We start from the raw sequence: 27712 nt of genomic DNA on the forward strand, positions 1-27712 counted from the left end.
ATAGTTGTAATTGATACACAACTTGATCAAATGTCCTTGTTTTGCTGTCCTCAGCTGACATTAGGAAAGATTAATTCTAGGCAACCCCTGTTTTGATGTACAGCAGAACTGGGGTGTTATGATTACCACATTGATGTATGCGAGCAAAACATTCAGCTTTACCACACCTGTTAAAGCAGCTCACACCCTCCTTGCAGGTATCATCATTTCTGCCAACCAGTGCAAAGAAAAGCAGATGACTCCGTTGAGTAAGTTCTTACAATAACTGAATGTAAAACGTGTTATGTGCTTTTTCTTTTGTAAGGTCAAGGACAACGAACTAGCTAACCTGACCTGAAACCACATCCTCTGTCTAAAACTATATTTCAATACTGACCACGGTCAGACTTGATGCAGGCCCCTGTTGACTTCATAATATTTACACTGGCTGTCATTTGGACCAAAGAAGAAGTTCTTTACCCTTCCAAGTTTTTTTTTTTTACAAAAACAACGGCATCAACCTATCAGCCTTACCAAATTCCTACAACAACTTCTTTGGTCTCTTTCACTTGTTTAGTGTGTATTTGAAATTGTAATTTCCAAGCCTTAGGTTATTCATTTCTTTTTTATTTCTTAAATGGTCTTTTCATCTGAGACAGTATTCTTTGCAATCTTGAAACATGATACACTCGTGTAACTGCCAGGACTTCACTGGACGTCCAAGGACAGGACAAGTTAAATGACCTGACGTGCTTTCCAACACCAAATTAATGTTTTCGTATTCAGAGTGTTGACATATGATTCAGTGGGAGGGGGGCGGGGCACCAAAACCGGTCAATCTGAGGAGGTCTATTTTAGACAGGGTAAAAAGGGTGCCGTTTTAAATTATCCTTATGGTATTTTGACCAAAATATGTTACAGACATTTCATTAAGACCCCAAGGAACCATATCAACTGTGGTACAATGGGCATTCGATGGGTCCTTTAACTAAAGTACTGGTTTGGTGTCTCTCACTGATTATTTAACATGATATTATTAGATGAAATATTAATAATAAATAATAAATGATTGATGTACTAGCTGCAGCTGGTGTTAGTTTGAACTATATAGTTGTACAGACATGGACACCAGACAAATCTGAGGGATCATCAGATTATTAATGGAAGAAAGGAGAGCAAAAAACAAAGTTGTGATACAAAAATATGTTTTCTTTTTTTTTTGCTGTTCCTCTATCTTTGCTGAAATATTGGATAATTTGAACTTTAATCAACATTGTAGAATATTAGAGTGAAAAAGCTCTGTATTTGTTGGAGCTGTTAACAGCTCATATACAACAGAAATGTGATACCTAACTTCACAATTCTGTAAGAAGTTTTTATATTATCCATCGAGTAAAATCTTTATCTGGTAATGAAAATAACTTAAATAATCAAATGAATGCCTAACATTTAAAAAGGCTGGTTCCTTGAGTTAATCCATCGGCTGCAACATGTATCAGATACTTTTAATGTTTGTGTGAAGTTTATATTTTCTATTGTTGGACTTGTTTCGTCTTGTAATGTTACTGGGAATTAATACACAAATATGTTATTATGCAGTTCAACAAACCACAGGCATCCATGGGACTGGACGGTCCGGAACCGAGTCCACCTCGCTCCTATCTGCGCAGACGCAAACACGTATTTCCGGGTACGACATGTAATATAAATAAGCTGGTGTAGTACTCACGGGCGTCGGTTGAACATACGAAGCCAATGATTCCTATATGTCCTGTGGTGTCCTTCACCTATGGTAAGTATCGTTCAAATGCCGGGTTATTTTACGATCTACTACAAAGACGTTAGTGATTTTACAATCGTGTGTGTTGTTGAAATAGTGAGGTTAATGGATAATCCTTGGACAGCTCTCTGTACCCTGCTGCTAACGGCTAGCTTAGCGTAACCCTGTATGTCTGTCCTCTGCAGTGCCCAGCCGGCTTGGTGAAGATGCCAAAATGGCTACCGGCAATTATTTTGGATTTACCCATGGCGCTGCGGCTCAGTACAGGTGAGTGGAGCCTACATACGCTCAATTCTGGTTCCATCTGCTTCCATAGTGCTGTTTGAACTCTTGAGTTAGCTGAGTGTGTGTATTGTACAGGTATATCCCGACTGTCTCCATTGTTCAGGCTGGGGGAGGGGGCCCTGATCCCCCTGCTGCGGCAGTTAAACGGAAGCAGCAGTCCAGACTGTACATCACTGCGTTGGTTCAGTTTGTTCACCAGTAAAACCGATGGTCGTTATATAAGCTAAAGATGCCGTGTTAAATGTTGCGGTGTCAACGTCAGGGTCTGACTCTGCTTAGCCAAGAGTGCACTGTCTGTGAGGAAAGCCCACGTTGTAGTACTGAGTCCTGGTTCATATGAAGCGTTTCTTCCATGTTTTACATTTATTCACAGTGTCAATATCAGGTTGTGGACTTTGGGAAGTTGTAGAAATAACCTGACACTACAACATCAGTTCCGACAAAGGAAAGTAAGGCTTGTTGTGGAGGGCTGGGGGGTTTCTAATGACGCATAGCCGACAGAAAATAAATAGATGTAATGCGTCGTTTGAGGCGGCCAGGAGGCTACTGAACGACAATAGGCAGTCCGTATAAGATCCAATGAAAATTGAATCATCGGGATAAAAATTCAGATTCGATTTTTACATACATTGCTCAAGAAACTTAAGGGAACACTTCAATCACACATTAGAATTTGATGAACAAGGTGAAAATCTTTACTAATATACACAACAGTCAATGCAACTATAAACCCATTGATGACTGGATTCAAAACCACACCTAAAGTCAAAGCAAACAATGTAAATACCAGGCTGATCCAACTTGCATGAATTTTATCACGGCAACTCGTAGTGTGTATAGCCTCCACGTGCCTGTATTTACTCCCAACAACGTCTAAGCATGCTCCTGAGGCCTGATAAGTGTGCGAATGGTGTCCTGGGGATCTCCTCCAAGACCTGCATCGGCGCATCGTTGAGCTCCTGGACTGTCTTTGATGGTACTTGGCTGTGTTGGATGCACTGAGGCATAACGTCCAATAAGTGCTAAATTGGATTTAGCTTTTTTTGGAATGAAAGGACAGGAAGTCATAAAATATAGCCGTGGAGGGCGTGAGTGGATGAACCCTGCAGTTTAAGAGTAACTGCCTGCACGGGACGCTCTGAAGCAAAGCAAAAGCGCCTGCAACGAGACAGATCATATCATTCATTTCATTTGTTGACCAGGTCACCTGGGATTTTATTGGTTGGGGAATGTGAGAGGGTTGTTAAACAAAAAGCCAAGGAGGAATCTGAGAGCAGATGATGAATGCAAGTACACAGTTTGAGTAGAAGCAGAGCAAATTTAAGTGCAAATAGGGGTTATTTGAGTGCAAGGGCAAGGTTTTGAACATAACATAAATGTCAGAACATCTGAACATAAATTCAACATACTCAAGTCATGCTCTCAAACTGAAAGACTACGCTCTTGAATAAAGAGGAAAAAAGCTCTACGATTTTTAGGGTTCCCTTTTTATATGTTTTTTTAAAAGTGTATTTGACCAGCTGCAGTATGTCTTGATGATCTCTCAAATATTGTAGGTCAAGTTGTTGCACTGTACAATCACAGGCCTGGGGTCTCCTTTATAAAAGAGTGCGTAGGATTCATACTAAAAGTCTACGTACGCACAAAAGCTGGAAATGACATGCGCAAAAGAAAATTCTGATTTTATAAAACCGTGCACACCTGAACGCAATGTTCGCTTTATAAATCACAGTCCACCTGGAAATGTTCTATGTTGATCAAGCGATGAGGAGGAAGTGTTTGAGTCCACAAAAAACTACTGGAGTCTCAGGGGGTGAACTTTGTTAGAGCACAATCCAATACAATTGAAGTCAATGGTGAGTCCTTCTTCAGACGTAATAAAACGGTAGTAATTTTGATTGTAGCTGTCTGGTATAATTGTGGCCCCATACTTTCTGTGCACTTCTACAGTTAATAGGAATTGGCATTTAGTAAGTAGTCAGGCCGCTGGGGTTGGAACTGTTGACTTTCAAGTTACCCCATTTTTTTGTATGAACGTTTAAAGATGTTCATTAAACCCAATTTGGATCAAGAACTTTCAGATTAAGGCACTTCATTATGGCTTTTCTTTGGACCAGGAGAAGGAGCAGAATCGGAAGGTTAATGGTTGATCCCCTCCGAAGAAATGCATTATGAATGTGTGGGAATTACCTGTAGCGTAAAGCGCTTTGAGAGGTTGCAAAGACTATAAAAGGACTATGTAGTTCTAATCCATTTGCTATTCCAATTCCTGGGGGATGCAAGTGAATGTGGCAGATGCATGTGAAAGAGCTGGGACAGGGTAAACCTTTGGTGTCAGTAAATCATGCTGAAATAAATAGGGCAAGATTAAAATGCTGTCCGAAAATAGCTATTTCTGTTTGTAAAGACAATGCTGCTGTTTTTAGCCAGTTCAACTGTGTTTGTGTATGTACGTATCAAAGTAGGAAGGACCCAGAGATCTCAATGGATCTCAAATAGGTACTCTGTGTTTTGTGTCTGCTCTCGCCTTCACTTAGAGCTGTCCACACACAATGCTCAATGCCCTGCCCAAGAGGTGCATCAATATTTCAGAATTAAAATGCCTTTCCCATTGTATGATTTAACTTGATCAAGTGGTAATGTTAGCAAGGAAGTGGTTGAATGCTAATACTACTTGCTGTCTAGTAATTATGAGCTCTAAAATTTGTTGTTTTACCTTGAAACATTGTCCCAATGTCCCTCCAGATACCAACCTATATATTGTCTCTTCAGTTGCTGATCAATGAGGTAGTGGTGTTGGCTTGTCAGGTTCTCGAGGTTATATAACTGGAAACCTGGATGGACAATGTAGCCAGTAGCCAGCTGTTCACCCCGATGGGAGTGAGGCCACTATCATGTGCAACAGTCCTGTGAGAACAATATCCGGAAGTCTGACTGCCTGCAGAGGGTAGTAAAGACTTGATGAATGTTTTGATGGCCCACCGCACAGCACCAACATTCATTCAGTGTTATCCATTAATTACCTAGCCTTGTGCTATATTATTATATAAATCTTACATTTTAAAAGCTGTGAAAAGTCCCTAATAATATCATGCAGCACAACATGACCGTTATCTGTGACATTTTATTTCAATAAAGTGAAGCAGAGAAAAGTTAAAGGTTTTTGTTGGTACGGCCAGTAAACCAAAGCTAGTTTCAACATATGACATAAAAAAATATATAACTATCGCTAGAGGTGAAAAACAACAAAGAAGTCAAGAGAGCTTTTGGTAATAAGGGCCAGTGTCAATGTGGGGAAAACAAACACCATGTCCACAGAATGTATAGATGGCATCCAGTCTCTCCAGACTGTGCCACCCCTCGCCTGAACGCTCTGGAGTTTGTGTTGTTTTGAAAGTCTGACTATCGGACGGTGGCAGATTCTGATATGCGTCGTGTGAAGGCAAACTCTGGGGAAAGTTGGGACCCAATTCTGTGGACATTCTCAGGAGTTCCTGTCTGAAAACTCCTATACAGTATGCTGTCATGTGCAAAAGCTGATATGACGAGGTCTGCCCGCTGCTGTAAACTGCAGGCCCGACAGGAACATGCATAGCTGCAGCAGAAATGACCAGTGTTAAGAGATCTGCCTGCTAGTAAGGACTTTTTGTGAGAAAGACGGAGAGCAAGAGAGAGCAGGGGCATGTACTAGGAATTAGGGCTGAACGATTAATTGCATTTGCGATAAAATCGCAATATGATCAAACGCGATTTTCTAATCGCAACGTGCACGATTTAAACGTGCGAAAGAGAGTAGGGCACTGGGCTGCTGTCCTCACCCGCAGCAAGAATGCCGCTGGACCACAAAACTCCTCTGATCAAGAAGATAGCGAAGCAAGCCTGCATCACAGGGTCCTAAAGTCTTCGGCTGACGTGGCGGACTCGCAGAGCGAGCTCATCCCGCTGCTGACCGCGTTGCGGGCGGCGGACCTGAAAATTGCTCCCCGGAAAAGCAAGCCGTGCTCCGGGGCGGCGGGGCTCCAGAGCCCCCCGGTCACCTACATGCACATCTGCGAGACGGAGGTGTTCAGCATGGGGGTGTTCCTGCTGAGGACCGGCGCCTCCATACCGCTGCACGACCACCTGGACATGAACAGGAATCTACGGAGCTGCTGATCCGCAAGCTGCCCTTCCATCGCATCCAGCTGGCCCGCCGCATCCGTGGACACAGAGCTTAAACTGCTGCTGCTCCACTGACTATAACAACGCCGCATTCCAACACTTAGAAAATACAATTCAATGTGGAAGTAATCCAAGAATTCAGAATACGTATATAGAATATAGTATCCTTCCCAACACTGGAAATGTTACTGACTTGGGAGCAGTAAGACTATAATTTAAAAAATGTTTTTCTCAAGACGGTAAATTTTGCACACAGGTTATAAAAAGTGCATGCCTTGTGTTTATACTTACAATGACTTTGATTAAATTACTTAAATGCACACTGATTTGTTGTTCTTGTTTCTGTAATGAGCCGTTAAATTAAAATGTGGGAAAGAATATTGTACAGTAAATGTATCTAATATTGTGTTGGTCATATTTAAATCATTCATTATGGTTTTTTTGGGGGGAAAAAGAAGATAAATTATTTCCAAAATTATTTGGAAAAAAAATCGCAATTAGATTATTTTCCAAAAAAATGATTTTTGTAGTTTTATTTTTTTTACTACTGAATTCTGAAGGATCCCAAATGAAAGAGCTGAATATGTAAAACATGATACCAGAAGGGATATCATCCATCCAGTGTCAACCAAGATACTACTCTTTTATTTATTTATTTTTGTTTTAGCAAACTGGTCAGATGGAGGAAATTGTTTAGAAATTTGCTTCAGTTCAAAACCTCTGTTTCCCAAAAAGTTTTATTAGATATTGATGCATTTCACTGGTACTAATATTTCTGAATGATGTTTGTCAGCAATTTGTTTTTCTTTTAATAATACATTTTTTAGCAAGACAGTAACACTGAACTGCAAAGTTAATCCACTGTCAAAACCTTTTCCTTTCCCTTTCAGCACGAGTGAGTGCGTGTGCAAATGCTAACATCTGACATTTATCTTTTGTGTTGCCCTACTAGTCAGCAGCCAACTGCCGGAGTCGCATATACACATCCCACCACAGTGGCCAGTTACACAGTACATCAAGCACCTGTGGCTGCTCACACTGTGGCGGCAGCCTATGCTCCCTCGGCAGGCACAGTAGCTGTCGCTAGGCCTGCGCCAATTTCCGTGGCTACTGCTGCAGCTTATGGAGGATATCAGCCAACACATGCTGCCGCTGACTATGGCTACCCTCAGCGCCAGCCTGAGATCCCTCCACCCCCACCACCAGTCACCTCACAGAACTACCAGGTACATTTGTATTAACTGGCTGCTCTGCAGATTAGTGAAATTCTGGGACATTTTTTTGTGTTCAATTTGATTTTTATCTTGCCGAAGAACACTTTGGCAGCCACCTCTGTGCCCTGAGTAAATTAATGATACAAAGTAATTAATTAATTCATCATTAAATTGCTATACAAATAAACAAGTGATTAAAGCGACCCACAAGGGCATTTTCTTAGAAACGACAGAACATTTGCCTGAGACTGATAATTTGAGCTTGTTTTTAAGGGTAATTTCAAATGTTTTCAGTAATTACCTTTTACTCTAAAGATTGCATGATAAGTTCAGCACAATACCATTACATGAGACAAATTAATTATTTTTAATTACAAGCCACACACTGCATTTCATGTCGTGACATAATCCAAAGTACAGTTTCCCTCTATCTCCATCCATGCAAATGGAAGCAACAGGATCAATTTGGGTTCAGTGTCTCATACAACAATGTTGACCTGTGGACAAGAGGAGCAGGGGTTTGACCACCTTCAAACTTCAACTGTAGTTTACTTATTTTTCTTTGCAGGACTCTTACTCCTATGTCCGTTCCACTGCTCCAGCTGTTGCTTATGACACTAAGCAGTATTACCAGCAGCCCACTGCTACAGCTGCTGTTTGTGCTGCACAACCCAGTGTGGCAGATTCGTACTATCAGACAGGTATGGCAATGCATGAATTTGTCAGTTTAACACCAAGCTAAAAATAATGCCGTCTTAATATAATAGCCCTACAGATAGTCCTCCTTCATGAATGTTATAATGTTCAGTTTGTTGAAATTGTGTTTAAGAGGAGATGAACGAATTAACTTTTTGTTTTCCAGTCCCCAAACCAGGATATAGCCAGGGGGTAACGTCATACACCCAGAGCCAGCAGGCACGCCAGGTGACTGTGATAAAGCCTGCTGTTCCCAATCCAGCCTCATCCACTTTCTCCATCTACCCAGTGACGTCCACTGTCCAGCCCGTGGCTAATGCTGCCTCTGTGGTCCCTTCTTACTCCCAAAGCCCAACCTACAGCACGAATGCGGTCACCTACTCTGGTAAGTTGGACATTGTACAAAATATTTTTTTCTGCAAAACTAGGATGCTATTTTTGTGTGTGGTCAGTGAGAAAAGATGACTGGGAGGGTTAAAAAAATATAATTAATGCCAGCAAGGCTTTTGGCTATTTTTTTTTAACTTTCAAAAACCAAACTGAAAACGATTGCAGTGTACATCACCAAATATCTAAAAGCAATGTTATCGGCTTCAAGCATTACATTCTAATGCCAACAATAAAATATTATAAAAGGGCATTGAGCAAAGTTGGCAATGCTGTGTCCTTTCCAGGAACCTCATACTCGGGCTATGAAGCTGCAGTTTACTCGGCAGCTTCCAACTACTACCACCAGCAGCAGCAACAGCAGCAGCAGCAGCAGCAGCAGCAGCAACAGAAGCAGGCTGTGGCAGCTGTAGCCGCAACAGCAGCATGGACGGGAAACACTTTCACCAAGAAGCCCCCCTTCCAGAGTAAGCAGCTTCGGCCCAAGCAGCCGCCCAAGCCCCCTCAGATCCACTATTGCGACGTCTGTAAGATCAGCTGTGCCGGCCCACAGGTGAGTTCCGTATAGCCCACAATGACAACATTATTCCAGTGTGCTCACACAAAGATGCACATTTTTTTAAATGTTTCTTAATTGTCAGATGAACTTGGTCTTTAAAATACAAACTATTAATTTAGACCACTGATTGCAGGCAATCTGATCCTAGAGTTGTTCATCTAATCTTAATTACTGTGTGGAAAACATGTTCTAAGTTGATCTACAGGATAAGGAAAAGCTATACAGATAATGAATGCAGTAATAATTATATGGTAACAAATCATTAATGTTCTAAAGAAATACTTTTCAATCAGTGCAACTAATCTCTCTGTCTCTCATCGCACATCAATTGCATTAGACATACAAGGAGCATCTTGAAGGGCAGAAGCACAAAAAGAAGGAAGCGGCACTGAAGGTTTCCCAGAGCAGTAGCAGCAATAATAGTGGTGGAGGGGTTTTGGCCCGCAGTGCTCAGAACCAGCTGCGCTGTGAACTTTGTGATGTTTCCTGTACTGGCGCTGATGCCTATGCTGCCCACATTCGTGGAGCTAAGCACCAGAAGGTATGAGTGGGGTATTATCAATAATTATAATATTAATAAGACTCTCTCTCTGATAAATGTCCAAAAAAGAAATTTGTAATTTGAATGCTCTGCTTTAGGTTGTGAAACTTCATACCAAGCTTGGAAAGCCCATTCCATCTACTGAGCCCAGTATGGTCACTCAGACATCGTCTTCCACCACAGCTGCCCCCAGCAAGACAATCACAGCCACCCCGAGCAGTTCCAGCACCGCCATCTCTCTATGTGCATCTGCTTCCTCCTCCCCTGCCACCAGCTCAAGTCCCACCTACCTGAAGCCAGTCAACATAGTCAGCTGTGGTGTTGCGGTTGGCAAGAACCCATTAGCCAACCACCTCTCTTCAGCCAGCTCTGCCTCAGCTGGAAAGAAAGTCAACACCCCCAAGATCAATTTTGTTGGTTAGTAAACACATGTTGAGGGTACAGGTCACTCTTACTTTAGTAGTTGTACAGAAGTATAATCCTCCTTTGTGGCTTTAGTAGGTCTTGGGTTATTCTTCAATTAAGATTGATCTGCCTATAGGGTGGGGACATAGTCTGATAGCTGATAAAGGTACAATTGCATGTGATACACCTGGTTATATTACACCCTTGGTATTGCTGGTTTAATGCAAATATTCCTATTAAAAATTCCATAATTGATCTTTTCTCTAACTGAACTCCCACCATTTGGATATCACCCTTTTCAACTTCTATCTTTATTGATCACACACTGGAGGACACACGGCAGGACATAAACCATCTGTTCAGGATAGATTTGATGCAGATTATACACATATTAGTACCACAGCAATTGTGATGCTATTTTACATGCATGTGTGATAACCTTTTCTATTTAAACATGAAAGGATACTTAGTTTATAGGAAAATGAGTCCCAACATATATCAAACTGAAACATACATTTATTTTTACATTTATGTAAAACTTACATATTTTATCACAGTTATTCACTTTTTGCATTACCAGAAATGTATATAATAATGATGCAACTATCCTGTGGTGTTGACTGAATCTGGTCATTTCAAATAATCTTATTCTATAATGACATTTAGTGACAACTTTGTTATTTTTTTTATTATACACAATTCCTTATCCAGAACCATTTAATGAACCCTGAAAATGCAGAACTGGCTACACTGCCATGTAGCTGTATTGAGCTGCAAACCATGGAATTAATTCACATACCATTGGGTTGTTGAAAGTATAAACTATTATAAAACTACAGAGAATCTGACCACCAAGGGCTACCTTAACAATTGTCCCACTGTTTTGTTATTAAGGACTATTTAGTAGAACTGACTATGATTGAACTAAATATTTATTTCTGAAATGCAGGTGGAAATAAATTACAAGCCCCCACAGTAAAGATTGACGAAGCCAGAGCGGATGCCAAAGTGGAGTCTAAGCCTGTGATACCCTCTTCAGCTGTTCAAGACCCCAAGACTGACGTTTCAGACTCTCTGTCCACATCAGCCCTGGCTGGACTACAGAGTGATGTCCAGCCAGTCGGTCATGACTATGTTGAGGAAGTAAGTTTTGGCCCTTGCTTACATGGGCTTAAGCTAGCCTATACTTAATTGAGCAGAAATGTGTTCAAATCTTGAGTGTAATATGTGAAACTCATTTTAGGTCAGAAACGATGAAGGCAAAGTCATCCGCTTCCATTGCAAGCTGTGTGAATGTAGTTTCAACGACCCAAATGCAAAGGAAATGCATCTCAAAGGACGACGGCATCGTCTGCAATACAAGGTTATTAGACATGTCTGTACCACGTCACAGAATTTTGATACACCTCAGAATATTTATCAGGTGTCCCAGTGCAGGACATGCAGCAGTTGATCTGCATTTCAGCAGTTTTTGATTATTATACTTTTTTTTTTTGTGAGCGATGCATTTGCTCTTTGACAATTTCAGGAAAAGCATGTAAACCAATTTTTATGTTTTTGTCATGTAGAAAAAAGTTAACCCAGATCTGCAGGTGGAGGTCAAGCCCAGCATCCGAGCCAGAAAGATTCAGGAGGAAAAGATGAGAAAACAGATGCAGAAAGAGGAGTATTGGAGAAGAAGAGAGGAGGAAGAGCGCTGGAGAATGGAGATGAGGTATGGATAAGGTTATTTATTATTAGTGGTTAAGGAGGAAACGTGAATAAGTAGTGGTTTATCCATTGTTGGGAGTGGTTGGTCTGTGTGGAGCAAAAACAAAACCTGGAACCAGGAAATGAGCTCTCGTTTCTACTTCAGGCGTTATGAAGAAGACATGTACTGGAGACGCATGGAAGAGGAGCAACACCACTGGGATGAACGACGTCGATTACCAGACGGAGGGTACCCTCATGGCCCTCCTGGTCCTCCTGGTCTACTCGGAGTCCGACCTGGCATGCCTGGCCTCCAGCCTCAAGGCCCGGTGGTAAGGCTTTATAATGGTGTCTATATAGTCTAACTATATTAGTATATTGTTAAGGACCATACATTGGTAGCAAGTCATGCTTTACTTCAGGAAATGGCTAAATTTTCTACCCAGTACGACTTTAAAACCCCTGAAGGCTTCAGAGGGATTTATTTTGGCTCTGCTGAATAATCTACTGTGCTGTGAAAAAGTATTTGCCCCCTTCCAGATTTTGGCATATTTGTGACACTTAAATGATTCAGATCAAACAAATTGTAATATAAGACAAAGATAACCCAAGTAAATGCAAAATGCAGTTTTTAAATCATGATTTCACCTATTGAGGGAAAAAAGCTTTCCAAACCTACCTGGTCCTTTGTGAAAAAGTATTGCCCCCTAAACCTAATAACTGGTTGTGCCACCCTTGGCGGCAACAACTGCAATCAAGCATTTGCGATAACTGGCATGAGTCTTTCATATCGCTGTGGAGGAATATTTGGCCCACTCTTCTTTGCGGAATAGTTTTAATTCAGCCACATGGTAGTTTTTCTTTGTATAAACGGCTTGATTTAAGGTCATGCCACAGCATCTCAATCGGATTTAGGTCTGGACTTTGACTAGGCCACTCCAAAACCTTCATTTTGGTTTTTTTTTAGCCATTCAGAGGCGGACATGCTGGTGTGTTTCGGATCATTGTCCTGCTGCATAACCCACGTGCGCTTGAGCTTGAGGTCACAAACTGCTGGCCAGACATTGCCTTAAGGATGGCAAGTCGATTGCAAGTCGTCCAGGTCCTGAAGCTGCAAAGCAGCCCAAGACCATCACACTACCACCACCATGTTTGACTGTTGTTATGATGTTGTTTTTATGAAATGCTGTGTTGGTCAGCAGTGGCTTTCGCCGTGGAACTCTCAAGGATGCCATTTTTGCCCAGTCTCTTTCTTATTGTTGAATCACAAACACTGACCATAACTGAGGCAAGTGAGGTCGATGTGCTCTTGGAGTAATTTTGGTAGGCCCGCCACTCCTGGGAAGGTTCACCACTTTTCCAAGTCTTCTCCATTTGTGGATAATGGTTCACTCAAGTCCCAAAGCCTTAGAAATGGCTTCGTAACCCTTTCCAGACTGATACATGTCAATTACTTTGTTTCTCATCTGATTTAGAATTTCTTTAGATCGCGGCATGATGTGTTGCTTTTTCAGATCTTTTAGCCTTCTTAAAGTGATTCTTTATTCAACAGGTCTGGCAGTAATCAGGCCTGGGTGTGGCTAGTGAAACTGAATTCAGCTTTCCAAAAAATTGTTAATCACAATTCATTCATGATTAATCATGGGGGGCAATTACTTTTTCACATAGGACCAGGTAGGTTTGGATAGCTTTTTTCCCTTAATAAATGAAACTGAATTTTATATTTACTCGGGTTATCATAAACATAAAAATTGGTTTAATGATCTGAAACATTTAAGTGTGACAAATATGCAAAAACATAAGAAACCAGGAAGGGGGCAAATACTTTTTCACAGCACTGTACATACAGGATAGACAGAGGGTAGTCTGCCTTCTTAGGGAGAGCTAAAGAGTCTAGTTTACATTTTCTTACCCTTTACTACGTGTTTTATTTCAGAATTATATTTGGGGATGGAATCATTTTTAAAACAAGATCATATAATTGCATCAGAGGATAGTATACGTGCCATCCTTTCTGAACTGCTTATTACTGCTCCTTCAGATCTCTCCCTGACTTGTCACAGGTTTAGATTATTAAGACTTTCAGACCACAGCTTTATTTTCCGTATTGCAATCAAACCAGTAACCATGACTTTTTTTCAGATTCATATTGCATTTGAAAGGCATAGTGATAATAGTTTGAAAGTTAACATCTCTGCCTGTCTGACTGACATCTCTCAGTGGATGTCTGCACACCACCTGAAAATTAGCCGTTACAAGACTGAACTACTTTTCCTTCCAGGGAAAGACTCTCCCACCCACGACCTGACTATTAACTTTGACAACTCCCTGTTAACCCCCACTCAGACTGCTAGGAACCCGTGTGTGACACACTCGATAGCCAACTCTCCCTTACTGCCAACATTACTGTAAGAACACGTTCCTGTAGATTCATACTGTACAACATCCGGAGAATACGCCCCCTTCTCACTCAGTTGGCGGTGCAGGTTCTGGTCCAGGCTCTGGTCATCTCACGCCTAGACTACTGTACCTACCTCCTGGCAGGTCTACCTGCTACTGCCATCCGACCTTTGCAGCTCATCCAGAATGCAGCAGCTCGACTGTTTTTTAACCAACTTAAATTAACTCGCACTACTCCGCTCCCTTCACTGGCTACCAGTGGCTGCCCGCATCCGGTTTAAAACATTAGTACTTACGTACCATTTTGTGAACTGATCAGGTCCAGTCTACATCAAGGACATGGTCAAACGTTACACCGTAGCACGTTCACTCCGCTCTGCTTCGGCCAATCGGCTTGTTGTTCCCTCACTGCGAGCTAAACACTCACCAAAATCACAACCGTTTGCTCTCCTGGCTCCTAAATGGTGGAATGAGCTCCCCATCGACATCTGGACATCAGAAAGTTTACACATCTACCGCCGCAAACTAAAAACGTACATCTTCCGACTATTCCTTGAATAAAAAAAAAATAACAATTTTTGAAACTAACAATTTAGTAGCACTTAAATGGCACTTACTTATAGCACTTTGTAGTTTTGCTTTATTTTGAAGAAATTGTACTTTCTTGATTCTTGTTGTCCTCGGTCTGTGTCCATGTAATGTAAAAAAGACTCTGTGGCGTAATCCTCTGAGATTTGCCAGAACATCATGAGATAGAATGACCATCTGAAACAAGATACTGTTTGTATGTTTTAGCCCCCACGCCGTCCTGATTCTTCCGATGATCGTTATGTCATGACCAAGCATGCAGCCATCTACCCCTCAGAAGATGAGCTCCAGTCAATCCAGAAGATTGTGTCAATCACAGAACGTGCCCTCAAACTTGTCTCGGACATAATTACAGACCAGGAGAAGGCCAAGGAAGATGAAAAAGAGAAGGATTCCGGCAAAGACAGGTGTGACATTTCAGATTGTCTTTATGTATTTGCGTTGCCGCTGCATTTGTGAGCTGGTCAACAGATTTTGAAAGATCATTAGGACTTAAGCAGTTATGATGATGATCTCCTACATTTAATGAATTGTAAGGTGAATTAATACAATTAAAAGCACATTTCTGAACTCTCCAACTTGACTTGCATGTGGTAAACCACCATTTAAAGCTTTTCTAAACTTGTCAGAAAACTAGTGTTGAACTTGCCCACACTAAACGGATGTTAAAAGGTAAACACTGAAGCTTTTCCAGAATCTGTTACACTTTCATTTAGTCACTGAAACTGAAGAATGTGAACTTGTGTTCTGTCAAACTCTTAAATGTGTATACCTACAGCACCTTCCTATTTGCATTACTAAGCCTAGATTTATTTATTCAACCTTTATTTATGCCAGGAAGGTCCTGTTGTGATTGTCCTGGTCTGGATCTCACAATTAAAAAAGGTTCTTTCAGTCAGTGAGCTGTTACTGCTGCTATTCTCTATTTTGAATAAGTGGCCAAAATTTGTTATGCTTTGATTATTGCTTCTGGCTACTAATTTTGCTTTACTTAAATTATTATTATAGCAAAGTTGACGTGGTAGAATGATCATCAAGTCTGTCACTTAAACATGCACAAAGCTGTGCATTTTCCCAAAAGTGCCAGCCTCCCTCCCCTAATCGCTGTTGCATTGGACATTAAAAATACTCAGCACAGTCTGAAAGCACCTTTTTATTGAATTTAATCTTTGCTTATTTTAACCTTCCTATCTTTCTACTGTCTAGATCCCTGAAGGGAGTAATGAGGGTTGGAGTCCTGGCCAAAGGCTTACTTCTGCGTGGGGACAAAGACGTCAACCTAGTCCTGCTCTGCTCAGAGAAGCCCACCAAGGACCTCCTCAGCCTCATTATGGAGCACCTCCCCAAGCAACTAACAGTACTATCTTTACAAATGTTATACCACAGTTAATTCTGTCAGTTGCCACTGAAATCAGCACCTGCCTCATGCTTTCTTGAGACCAATTTCTTTGTTTTAGTTGTAAACACAGTATTATCTAAGATGAACTCTGTAGAATGAGAGAATTCATGTAACCTCCCCAAAAACGTTTTTATCTTGTGCACTAAATCAGTAGTTGCATGCAGTCAAACAATTAGACACATTACTGTTAGTGGTGAACAACATTAATTACAGTAATTGTGTAAGTAGGACCATTATTACTTGCTTAAGTTCAAAGCTGAATTGATACAGTTGGCAGACTCTGTAGTTACAAAGCACAGTTTTCCTTTTTTTGCATGTGTGTTTGTCACACAAACAGTCAACTGTGGAAAGACTTTTTTTCTTTTTTATTCATATCTATTTTTTTAACAGTTTTTTTTCTGGCTCGGTCAGTAGTTTACTTCTCTCTGTAACTAACATTCACGCTGTGTGCTGCCTCAACCATCAAGCTGGGGCTGCTCGATTAATCGAAATTTAATCGTGATTACGATTATGGGGTCAAACGATCTCCAAACTACTATAATCGAGTTGAAACGATTATTTGGCATTTTTTTCGAAAGATCAGTGCAGATCAGTCCTTCCCCCAAAGCATTCAGCGGCCCAGCTGACTGGCACTCCCTCTCAAGCAGCTGTAAAGTGAAGGAGGCGAGTTGTCTGTGTGTGTGGTGACTGGCGGTGAAAAAACAGCGCGAGTGGAAAAGCAGGGAGGGCAGCAGCACACCATGTAGCGGCCGCTATTCTCAAGCGCGCTCCCGCCTGGCTGTTAGACCGGTCAGACCGGACCCGCATTTCTCCGCTCCGGTCAGTCGGGCATAGAGTGTTAGGGTTGCCATCATTAAGGGTTTAAATAACCGGGCACCGATATCCTGGTTTCACGGAGGAATAAGACACGTAGCCGTCAACGGTGTTTACCGGAACCGGAAGTGATTTTAAAAAAAAAAAAAAAAAAAAAAAGAAGCATAGACTTCAGAATAAGGGCACATATTAATAATCGTTTGAATAATCGTGATTTTGATATTGTCCAAAATAATCCTGATTATGATTTTTTTCCATAATCGAGCAATCCTACATCAAACTGAGCGTGACACCATCTATTTGAGCTCCATCCATTTCCTAAGTTAACAGTCTGTTTCTCAGACTGAGTTTACGTGTGTGAGTGCTCGTAGAAAAGAGCGGGCGGGACTGCTAAGAACTGCGCGCGCTTCTCTGAAGATTTAGCTCATTAATGAAAGTATCAATCATTATGTGATGATCAGTGTTGATATTGTGGCGACAAAACAAAGGAAATTTTAAACTCTAGTGAGTCATGAGACATCAGCTGAGAGAGAGAGACAGACACTCGCATACAGAGAGAGCAGCGGAGTCTGTTTATAGAAATAACTGTTAACTAGTTGTATGAAAAACTGACTTTGAAAAATAAACTTTGTTCCAGGTGGTAGCCCCAGAAAAATACGAGGTCAAGGGATCTATCCAGGAAGCGGCCATCATTCTGACGTCCTGTACTGAGCCAAAGATGCAAGTGACAATCACGCTGACTTCACCTCTCATCCGAGAGGAAAATGGCCAGGATGGAGGTTGGGAATCCCATCACAGCCTTTCTCATTGCCCCTCTTTTCTTGTCTTTCTGCTATCTCTATCAGTATCAATATGTTGGTTGACACCCTGAAGAGCACGGTCCTGCTGGCACTCCACAAAGATTGATTTGTTGTGCCTTCAATTAGATCATTCTGGCAACTGGCACGTCATGCATGTTTCATTTGGATTTCTTAAATCAGAAATGAGAGGGCAACGAAGGAAGTGCAAGGTCATCATATTTAATGACTGTAGTTGTGATCTTTTTCCCTGAGTATGTTTTGCACTGTTTTTGACCTGCTTAAATTTGTGAACCATTTTAATGAAACCCTAGCTTTTGATTATCATCTTATATTGAGAACCCTTACTTAGCCATCTTCTCAATGATTTGTCTTTGCAGATCATGTGCAGCAGATCACTACTAGTGTAACACAAAAAAATGTACAAGTGCCAGCAGTATTGCTCTTTTGCTTTTCGCTCTGTAACTCTTACCTCTCAGATGCTATCTTTATCCTTTGAAACAAAGCATGATCAGTGTTTGCATTGTGTTGAGTCTAGATATTCCCAGATGAGATTCTACTTTGTTTCCTGTGTTACAGGGGATTGTCGGCTATTTTACTGTCGGCTATAATCAATGGGAGACATGCATTACAGGATCTTTTCCACAAATTTTCTTTGAGATGACGAGACAAAATAAAATTCAAGCAGAAGGTGCACAAATAGACAACAGGAGGCACTTATATTCCTCAAATTACAGTTGGAAGTAATTTTCAAAGACGTTTGAACTTTGCAACATTGTCTCAAATGAATATTTGGCCTAAGGCAGAGGAATTGAATGTTATGTTCCCACAGGAAACAAATCTTCCTTTTGTGTGCTGGTGAACAGTTCATGTTAATGTCCCCTGTTCTGAAGTGCTCCCCTGAGTTGATTGCCATCTTCCTTTACAAACATAGGAATAATAATTGGGCTCAACAGGATAATATATTATAATACACAATATTTAATGTTTATCCTTGACAAGCTTTTGTCATTTTTATTTCAATGTCAATCAGAATGAAGACAGAATCTGAATATGGACCATTTTCTCTTTTGAATTAATTGACAATGGAAAGATTGAGATAAATCATGTCCTGTATTGTTTTGAAATCTGATCATTTCAAATAATTCTTAGGGGAGTATTGTTAAGAGTTCAGGTAAGACTGCTATGACAGAGGAATCTTTGGTTGGACCCGAGGACATCTGCTGGTATACAATGATTGTTGGGGTCTAATTCCAACCTACTGATTGTAGGTATGCATGCAGTGATAGCCTAACCCCTTTTGTTTGCTGTTAGTTCTCATGTTTGTTTCTCTTCTTCAGCACCCATTGCTTCCTCCTTTATTTAATTTTTTTATATTCGTAGCAATATTTATAAGTACAGCACAAAGACCCTTGTTTCTTTGAACAAAAAAAGAGAGGGTAAAAAATTCCAGTTGATTGTCTCCCATTAGAGGTTTAGTAAGGCCCAACAGCTTCGGAAGGATTTTTGACCAAGGTTTTTCTCACATCCCAAAAACTTTGCCACACCTACTATATTGCCATGCCACTTTTTATCAGGTCATTCACTATTAGCCAGGTGCCCTTTCCAGCAACATTAGCCACAGAATCCCCCTCTGTCCCAATGCTTCAGTGAAGAAATTTTACTAAAATTTAAAATCCACATGGTCTTCATCAAGGTAACGCCAAGCTTTGTAAGACAATTACCTGATAAAATAGTATCGGCTTTAAAACATTAGTGAGCCTGCACCCATGTAAGTAAATTAGCGAGAGTGTTGCTTTCCAAACACATTACTCCATTTGTCGTCAATGTTAAGTCAATAAATTCATGTTTCTTTTTTTTAGAGAATCTAATGATCCAACATGTTGTTGACTTTTTTTATCTACATCCATCGACTTACTTCCAATATGTTGATTTCATATATGAAAAAAATTAAGTATTTTATTTAATTTTTTTATGTCAGACCCTTTGAAATGGCAAAATAAGCAACCAATTGTAGATAGTCATGGGAAACACATTGGTATGTGTGGCATTGTGTTTGTTCTCTGCCAGCCTCACTGACCTGGTCAAACACCCATTCCTCATCACCATTTTGACACTTCAAATCCATTTTTAGATGTAACCTCGGGTATGGTGAAAGACCCAGCGGACGTCTTGGACAGGCAAAAATGCCTTGACGCTCTGGCTGCTCTGCGCCACGCTAAGTGGTTCCAGGTTCGGAACATCATTTTACTTTCTTATTGTAGCCTTATGAGATGCATTATTTGTTTATTCATTTATTTATGTTGTACACATTTGGTATCATTTTATTATAATGAGGAAACTGATTACCATTTGAAGCAAAAACTAATAATTCAAGGATGCCACTTATTATAATGAGGCTCTGATCCATGTTCATCACATGTATTGATTTTAAATCTAAGTTCATCTGAAGCACTTATGTAACAAAAATGTAAAGAACTGGCATCCTTGTATTCTCTTATAAATTGTCCAAGTACTGCATTATGGTTACATGGGATTCCATAAGGCTGCACAATAACTTGCACAGAGTTGTGCCATCAAGAAGTGCTTTCATGTTCAACATTTGTATTGTTTTTATTCTATATATTTTGTAGAATGGGGATTGAGGGAAAGGGAATATCTGAGTAGTTTCCTGTGATTCTGCTATCTGAGCAAAAGCACAGGCAAAGTAACGCAGATTTCCATGGCTCTTTCAGTCCCTATACTCTTCTCTCAAGTGGACTCTTGTACTTTTAAGAACTTGTTTGTGAGATTCCTGGATAAACTGGGGTCAGGGTTTAGAAGATGGCAAGAAACGTCCTCATTTCTTGTGCATCTTGCAAACTTTGAACTCTTTTACTAACTATGAGGTACAAGACTACTGGGAATGGCAGCTGCTTGCAAACTCATATACACTTAAAACCATATTCAAGCTTCCATTATGCACAGTAGTGTTTGGACCTCTGTGACAGATCTGATTCACTTGTTTGGTCCATCTAATGTCGTGCTTTGTAATTTTGTAAAACTAACTTTTATTACATCAAAAGGCTAGAGCTAATGGACTTCAGTCTTGTGTGATTATCATTCGAATCCTACGAGACCTCTGTCAGCGAGTTCCTACATGGTCATCCTTCCCAGGATGGGTAAGTATGTTATTCAGACATGCCTATGAATTATTTACACTCCTTTTATGAACTGTGCTCCTGATTGGGAGAACGGTGAAATATTTAGTGGTTAATTTCAGAACAGTCACCCTAGTTTGAGCTTTGGTGACCAAAGAAAGCCTCTCAGAGGACCTTTTCAAAGACAGCAGCAAATATACTATACCTGCTTTTCAACTACAGCACCAGTTAGTTTATGATCCATCAAAAGGAGCTGCTCTCAATTTCCTACTTAATGATGGCTATGGAGCAGGAATGCAAGTACAAATTGTCAGTAGTTGGTCACAAGACTGGGACAGACGGACAACCTGAAAACCTACAAAAAAACACACAGAATAACGCGGCTTCATGTGGAAAATAAATGTTATTGTATAAATGTTAGGTATTATACCTCTCTAATTGTCAGCTATTCTTGCATTTGGTCTTTGTCCTGGGGTTAAATGTCAGTTATTTCTTTTCATTGTGAAACCTGTAAACAGTTTGGTGTAGTCATCAGAAGATAAGTTGAAATAGTGCAGAAATTAGATTTGTTTTTGTCATGACCAGTAATGAGCATTCTAGTCTAAAGATATTCTAATCGCAAAAGAAAATTCTTAATTATTAGATCATAAAATACTTCAGTTTTATCTTGTAAACATTGTCTTTATCATTGAGGGGGAAAGTTAAAATGAATTAATAATGCTTATGAACTGGCTCACACCCTGGTTCAGCTGGAGCCCTTCTTTATGGAGTTTGCATGCATAGTTTGGGGTTAGGTTAATTGGCCTTTGGTGTTTTTCCCTAGTTTCTGCAGGGATTGGCTCCACCCCCTGCAATGTGTAAAGGATGAGCAGTATAGATACTGGATAGCTTTTCTTAATGAAATTAACACCAACTCGTATCACTTAATTCTAAGTTGAAGGATGGATGGCTAAGACAAAGCACAATAAAGCAATTTATATTACCCATGCCGACTCCTGAGATGGCCTGTAAACCACTATCTGCAGCTACAAAGCTGTTCAATTAATCATTGATTGATTTTTGAATGAGGCTAAGAATAAACCTTAAAGCACTGCAATTATACTGTATTTCATGAAGCTTTACTGTTGTAATGTATGCAGAGATGGCGCGTGTTTGACAGCATTCTAAACCATCTTTACGGTTCACTCTACTCAGGGCATGGAGCTGCTAGTTGAGAAGGCCATCAGTAGCGCCTCTGCCCCCCTCAGCCCAGGTGATGCTTTGAGACGGGTCTTTGAATGTATCTCTTCTGGGATTTTACTCCCTGGTAAGTCATTGTTTAGGGTTATATAGTGTACATAATTGGGATCTAGTATAGTTCTATAGACAAAACAAATGCAATTGTTTGTGGACCACAAGTAACTGAAATGTTGTGCAATAGTAATAGTAATCTGTCTTTTGGCAGTTAAGCAACTTAGAACATTTTCTTTATCTAAGGAATTCTCTAGAAGGATTATGGTGTCAAAAGCGCCATCAAATTTACCTCACAACAACTTTTTTCAGCTTGTTTATCAAAGTTATGTTGATCAAAGTTATGAGTTTTATCTGTACATTTGAAAAGTTTGAAAAACATCAACTAAAGTGGTTTTTAATTTTTTTTGAACAGGTGGGCCAGGATTGGTGGATCCTTGTGAAAAGAAGCCTGTCGATACCCTGACAACCATGGGAGAGCAACAGAGAGAGGACATCACCTCAAGTGCCCAAGTACAAGCTCCTGAATTATACATCCACTGTTGAGCAGAGATAGATGTGAAGAGATTAGAATGAAGTAGTCTCAAGTTGTGAGGCTATTGAAGGCCTCACAAATGCATCGTGAATTATAAATTAATGTTTGTCTCTTCTAGAGTCTAAATCAGCATTAAAGTGTCATCAGTCTTTTTGGCACCAGCTTGTCACTAGAAGTCATGTGGCTTCACATTTACCAGGTTTCGAGGAATTGTTAGCTCCTGAAGAATCGTGTACACCTCATCTTGTTTGCTCTTGCTGGAGGTTTCCTGTGGCTTCACCTAACGGTAACTGTTTGAAATGTTTTTTCTTTGTTTCCTTACAGTTTGCTCTGAGGCTGCTGGCGTTCCGTCAAGTCCATAAAGTTTTGGGCATGGACCCTCTGCTGCAGATTAACCCTCGCTTCAACATCCGCAACAGCCGCAAGCGTCGCCGTGACAACAGTGAGGGGACAGACAGCTTTGAGGGTGAAGGGAAAAAAGACAAGAAAGATTATGAAAATTTCTAACTACTCATTAATTTAAAGTAATCTATATACAAATGTACTAACATGTTGTATACAGTGTCTCTCGTGTTATGTTTTTGTTTAAAGCTGCAAATGTACCAGTGTAATCTCAGCCTCACTCGCTCTTACACAAACAAATAGTCAGTGTACAGTTTTAGTTGTAGATATTTCTGCCTAAGGTTAGAGTTGAGATCTCTCTGTTCTAGATAAAGCAGTTTTTACCTGATGTGCTTCTGCTGCTGCTCCCCTCTAACCTGTGTTTTGTTTTGTTTTAAGTTGTGGGGGATGGTGGAAATTATAGCATCAGAAATGAAGCCAGACTTCTCTGTATTGTGGCTCAAGAAGAAAATGAAAGATTAATGTCATTGCCTTCATTCATCTGTACAGCTGCATTCAGAGGTGGTCTGTATTGTTACTATTGTGAAGCATTTATTTAGCCAATTGAATTGTCAAAGTTTTTCTTTTGAATATGAATAACTGTACTTAATGCAAGTGATGTTGATACTGTGGTCTTGTTATTTACCAACGCTACACTGATGAAAGTCAGAAGAAGTGGAAACATTAGTAATCAGGATTCATCCTCTGGGCAACACAAATGGCTGCACAGGTATTTTCCCGATGCTATGCTGAAGATAAAAGACTGAAGGGGCATTGCAGAACGTTAACTGTTGTTAGTTCTTTGTTTCTAGTGATGTCTTCTGCCCTAAATGTAGTTTTGTCTTCCGATTTTCATATATATGAAAGTATTTGTATAATATTTAGATAAAAATGCTTTGGTTTGTGGAAAACATGGCCATGTTCTCATTGCGTACTGTTTTGGCTTTTAAAGTGTTAAAAGCTTAATAAGGATCTTTATTGGCTTGCTTGCCTTTTAATTTGGTTAGGTACTAATTTGAATTTAACATTGAAATCAATGTCAGTGGAAATTACAGTGATGTAACTGCCCTTCAGCACAGGTCCTGTTGTGAATGGCTGCTGTGCTCTGCATTCTGGTTTAACAATTCCATCAGCAGAATAAATACATTTCCAGATTGAAGAAATGTGTAACTTTTTGATTCTATCATGGTGTGTAGTGAAAATACAGGACCTCAGGCTGGGGTTAGCATTAAGTCTATTTTAAAAACGATGTGTTAATGGACCCAGAAATTATCTTCATTTCAATGTTGCAGATCACAGGTTCAATGTCGTCAGAAGTGGAGAGAAGTAATTAATTTGAGGCGTGTGACTCTGAATTCAAGTGGTGGCCAGTTTACTAGCTGTTGCTGGGGTCTGAGTCAGGATGGCATTCTAACTACAAACCAGTTGCACGTTGGAATTTTCAGAAACATTTCATTGTGTATGTACACCAGCTTACACTGACTTTCAGAGTCTCATACTTTCACTGAACCTGAGGCTATTCTTCATCTGACATTCTTCACAGTACGGTTTCCCAACTCTGGTCCAGGTTTTGAGAGATCATAAATATTTGCCTGAGTCGGCTGAACAATCTATACAACATACAACCCCGTGGACAAGTCTACAGCCAGACCTGAAATGGGGATGCTACAATTACATGGTCGGCATTATAAACTACTAGGGGCACTCTCATCTAGCACAAGGAACAAGCATTTTTGAACCAATCGAATTGGTGCAGCACCTTTATTTTCTTTTAGCAGTTTTTTTAAACCAATGTCTTAGATCATTGTATGTTGAATCTGGTATTGATTATGCCTATAACATATCAGGATTGTAGTACTCAGCTGCTAAACACTCCCAGTGGATAATAACAGATGTGTGAAACCGTCCCAAAGAAAATGCACACAGAAAGCTGACTCCCCTGACAAACGTGTATTCCTATGCCTACAGCTCTGTTAGGCTTTTCAAAAGTCATGTTCTCCAAAGCCTGTGGCATAAAGGTAAATTATAACTGTAAAATGTGAGTAACAAATCTCAGTCATTTAACAGAGGCTCACAACATCCTATTCAAGTCCTGGGTATATATTTATCATAAGAATCAGCTGATAGTGTGTGTGTGTGTGTGTGTGTGTGTGTGGAAGGTAGCAGAATAAACAATAACCTTTGGTGTCATTGCAATATAAATATTTAAAGAAATTTACTTAGATGTGATTTTATTATTAGAGGAGGTGATCTCTTTTTCCACAGCAGGTCAAGTTATATTCGAAAGTCTTAAACAACCACAGTTTCACCCCACATAACATACTGACATGGAACAATAGATTTATACTTTTGCAAAAAATATTATTAAAAATTAAACCAAAAGCATAATATATAAATTGATTGGGGTGTGTAAATGGAGTTCATCCAATGAGTTGTTAATGATTTGAAAGGGGAACTAATGTTTTGTAATATATTTTTGAGATTATACTGAAACTCATTTATTACTCGTGTATGCTTGGAATCTTTATGGCTTGGTGAACCAAAGGTTTCTTAAGCAAATTTTCCTCAAACGGAAAATATTTATGTTTTTGTCTCGGACGAGAAAATATGACTTCCTGGTAAATTTGTATTTAGGGGAAATTTCCCGGCCACAAATATAAGAATATGAAGGAAAATCCCTGGGTTTAGTGTACTTCATAATTCAGAGTTTATTTCTTGCATAAAAATTATGAAAATTAAAAAACTAGGAAACTTTGTTGCATAATAGATAAATATAATATTAAATATACAATCTATAGAAAACCACAAGTGTTGAGTCTGCACTTGCACACAAACAACACACGTCTGAAATCATCGTATTGTGACCGTATGGTGCTGACTGTGAAAACTTAAGACTAGAGTCACAGCGCCACCTAATGCCGATATGGGTTAAAATAAAAAGCTCCACCTGGTAGACACTAACTGAGTGATGAATCAATCAGGGGCCTGCAACAAGCACAAACTGAACCTGCTCCTTGTTGGTTGGCTGCGTGGTTTTGGTCTTTGTTAGCAGTTAATGTAGCAGCGGACATGAAGCGCAGTGTGAATGGTTCAGCTGCAGATTGAGACACAATGGTAGAAGCTGCTGGCCAATCTTTGGTGTTGCTTTAAGGGAGAAAGTAAATATGTGAGCTCATGATAAAGGAGCCCAGGTCAATGACTGCTGCTGTATTAACACACGGAGACGATCCTCAAGTAAAGCAACTCACTGTATTCAATCTTTTTCTTCTTCTACTTTCCGGCAGACTAGGCACCATTTAGTGCATTCCTACCTCCAACCAGTAAGGAATTATCACTGCAGATTATGCCCTTAGTTCATATCTTAAGTATACAATAAATTTGTAGTTTTAGTGAGGTGCAAAACTTCTCCAGCTCTCTCCTTATACATCCCATCACCAAGCAGGGATTTTACTGAAAAAGTGTCAGTACCCAGTCTGCCTAATGCTATAGAAGCTCCCTCCTTTCTTTGGCATAGAGTGGACATTACATCAGAGTATATTGTACAGGCTCCAGGACTCCACAGTTGTCACAATTTCCATCTCTGTGTTTCCTACACGGCCGGCTGTGGCTGAGAGGTAGAGTGGTCGTCCTCCAACCTGAAGGTCGGCAGCTAGATCCCCAATCTTCCCCATCTGCATGCCGAGTTGTCCTTGGGCAAGATGCTGAACCCTGAATTGCAACTCATAGAACAACAAAGTGCTGCAAATAGATGCGCTGTGTGAATGGGTGAATGTAAAACTGTTATGTAAGGAGCTTTGATTCGTCATCACGACTAGAAAAGTGCTACAAAAATACAAAACCATTTACAGGCAGCAACCCACTTGCTAGTCCACGATGTCCGAGCCTTGACCTTGTCGATTTGATTTCATCTATTCGAGGCATGGGTATTTTATTGACAGGTTTAACTGATGCTGGGATGTTATATAGTTTTCTTCTTTTGAAGTCATCCTCCCACTCTGGCTGCCATATCTGATTCAGCCTCTCACTGATGATGCTACGAAACTCCATCCTTCCAAGTGGCACTTGCACATCCACTGTATTTCAGTAAATAATAAAGCAATTAACTCTCCAGAGAATATTGAAATCCCATCTGGCAGTCTTCTTCTCTGACAGATTTGAACATCGGGGATTCATGATCCAAATTCCACTCTATTGCTTTCTGGATCCCTTGAACCATCAGTGTAAGTATGTATATAGTTACTCCATCTGTTCTTAAGATGTCTGTCTTCATGTTCTGTCAGATCTTCTATTTCACCTTTCTGAACTAAGTCTGTAATTGACAGATCCACAACAGCTTCTGCCCAAAGCCATGGAGGGACAAAATTACCCCTATTATCCCTACAACTACCTTCTATAAATTCCCAGAACTCAGTTAGCAAAGAGATTGATGGAAGAGCTGTTACAAATCCTTTAGTGCTAATTTTGCACGTCACAGTCTCAGTGGAGCCTCCCCTGCCTCCACCAGCAGCGCAGAGATCGGCATTGTCCGGATGGCTCCTATACAGTCTCATAGCCCTAGCCTGAACAACATCTGACAAACAACATTGCCAGAGTGGATTTTTTTGATGAACTATATGCCAGGCACCCATAATCAAAAGTTGCTCTGATCCCAGCCCTCTAGATCATCAGCATTACATGTTGTTCATATCTGCCCTCCAGAAGCACCCAGTATAGCACCTCCTAAAATGTAAAGC

At 40.3% G+C, this 27712-nt stretch overlaps 1 protein-coding gene across 3 annotated transcripts; it reads left to right on the plus strand.

Annotated features, from left to right (window-relative positions):
• The first annotated feature begins 1638 nt into the window (after positions 1-1638).
• On the plus strand, positions 1639-24142 carry zfr (zinc finger RNA binding protein). 3 transcript variants are annotated; one of them, XM_053419916.1, is made up of 20 exons: positions 1639-1771; positions 1945-2026; positions 7158-7431; positions 7988-8120; positions 8282-8500; positions 8790-9055; positions 9399-9602; positions 9701-10019; positions 10957-11150; positions 11251-11370; positions 11576-11721; positions 11863-12028; positions 14892-15091; positions 15891-16041; positions 17534-17675; positions 19828-19925; positions 20759-20854; positions 22028-22139; positions 22479-22576; positions 22923-24142. In XM_053419916.1, exons 1-20 carry the CDS (start codon positions 1735-1737, stop codon positions 23103-23105), a joined length of 3240 nt encoding a protein of 1079 aa, XP_053275891.1. In that variant the 5' UTR covers positions 1639-1734; the 3' UTR covers positions 23106-24142. The 3 variants fall into 3 exon arrangements, 2 of the variants coding, with proteins under 2 accessions (XP_053275891.1, XP_053275892.1); XM_053419917.1 differs by having other exon boundaries at positions 8405-8500; XR_008338258.1 differs by lacking the exons at positions 19828-19925; positions 22479-22576; positions 22923-24142 and having other exon boundaries at positions 22028-22071.
• Positions 24143-27712: the final 3570 nt, after the last annotated feature.

This window comes from Pleuronectes platessa, chromosome 4 (genome assembly GCF_947347685.1).
Source record: "Pleuronectes platessa chromosome 4, fPlePla1.1, whole genome shotgun sequence".
Lineage (NCBI taxonomy): Eukaryota > Metazoa > Chordata > Actinopteri > Pleuronectiformes > Pleuronectidae > Pleuronectes > Pleuronectes platessa.

Coding starts and splice junctions, on each gene's coding strand:
- zfr (XM_053419916.1), top strand. CDS start 1,735: ATGATTCCTATATGTCCTGTGGTGTCCTTCACCTATG. Junction 7,432..7,987: donor TCACCTCACAGAACTACCAG/GTACATTTGTAT, acceptor TTTTCTTTGCAG/GACTCTTACTCCTATGTCCG. Junction 15,092..15,890: donor AAGGATTCCGGCAAAGACAG/GTGTGACATTTC, acceptor TCTACTGTCTAG/ATCCCTGAAGGGAGTAATGA.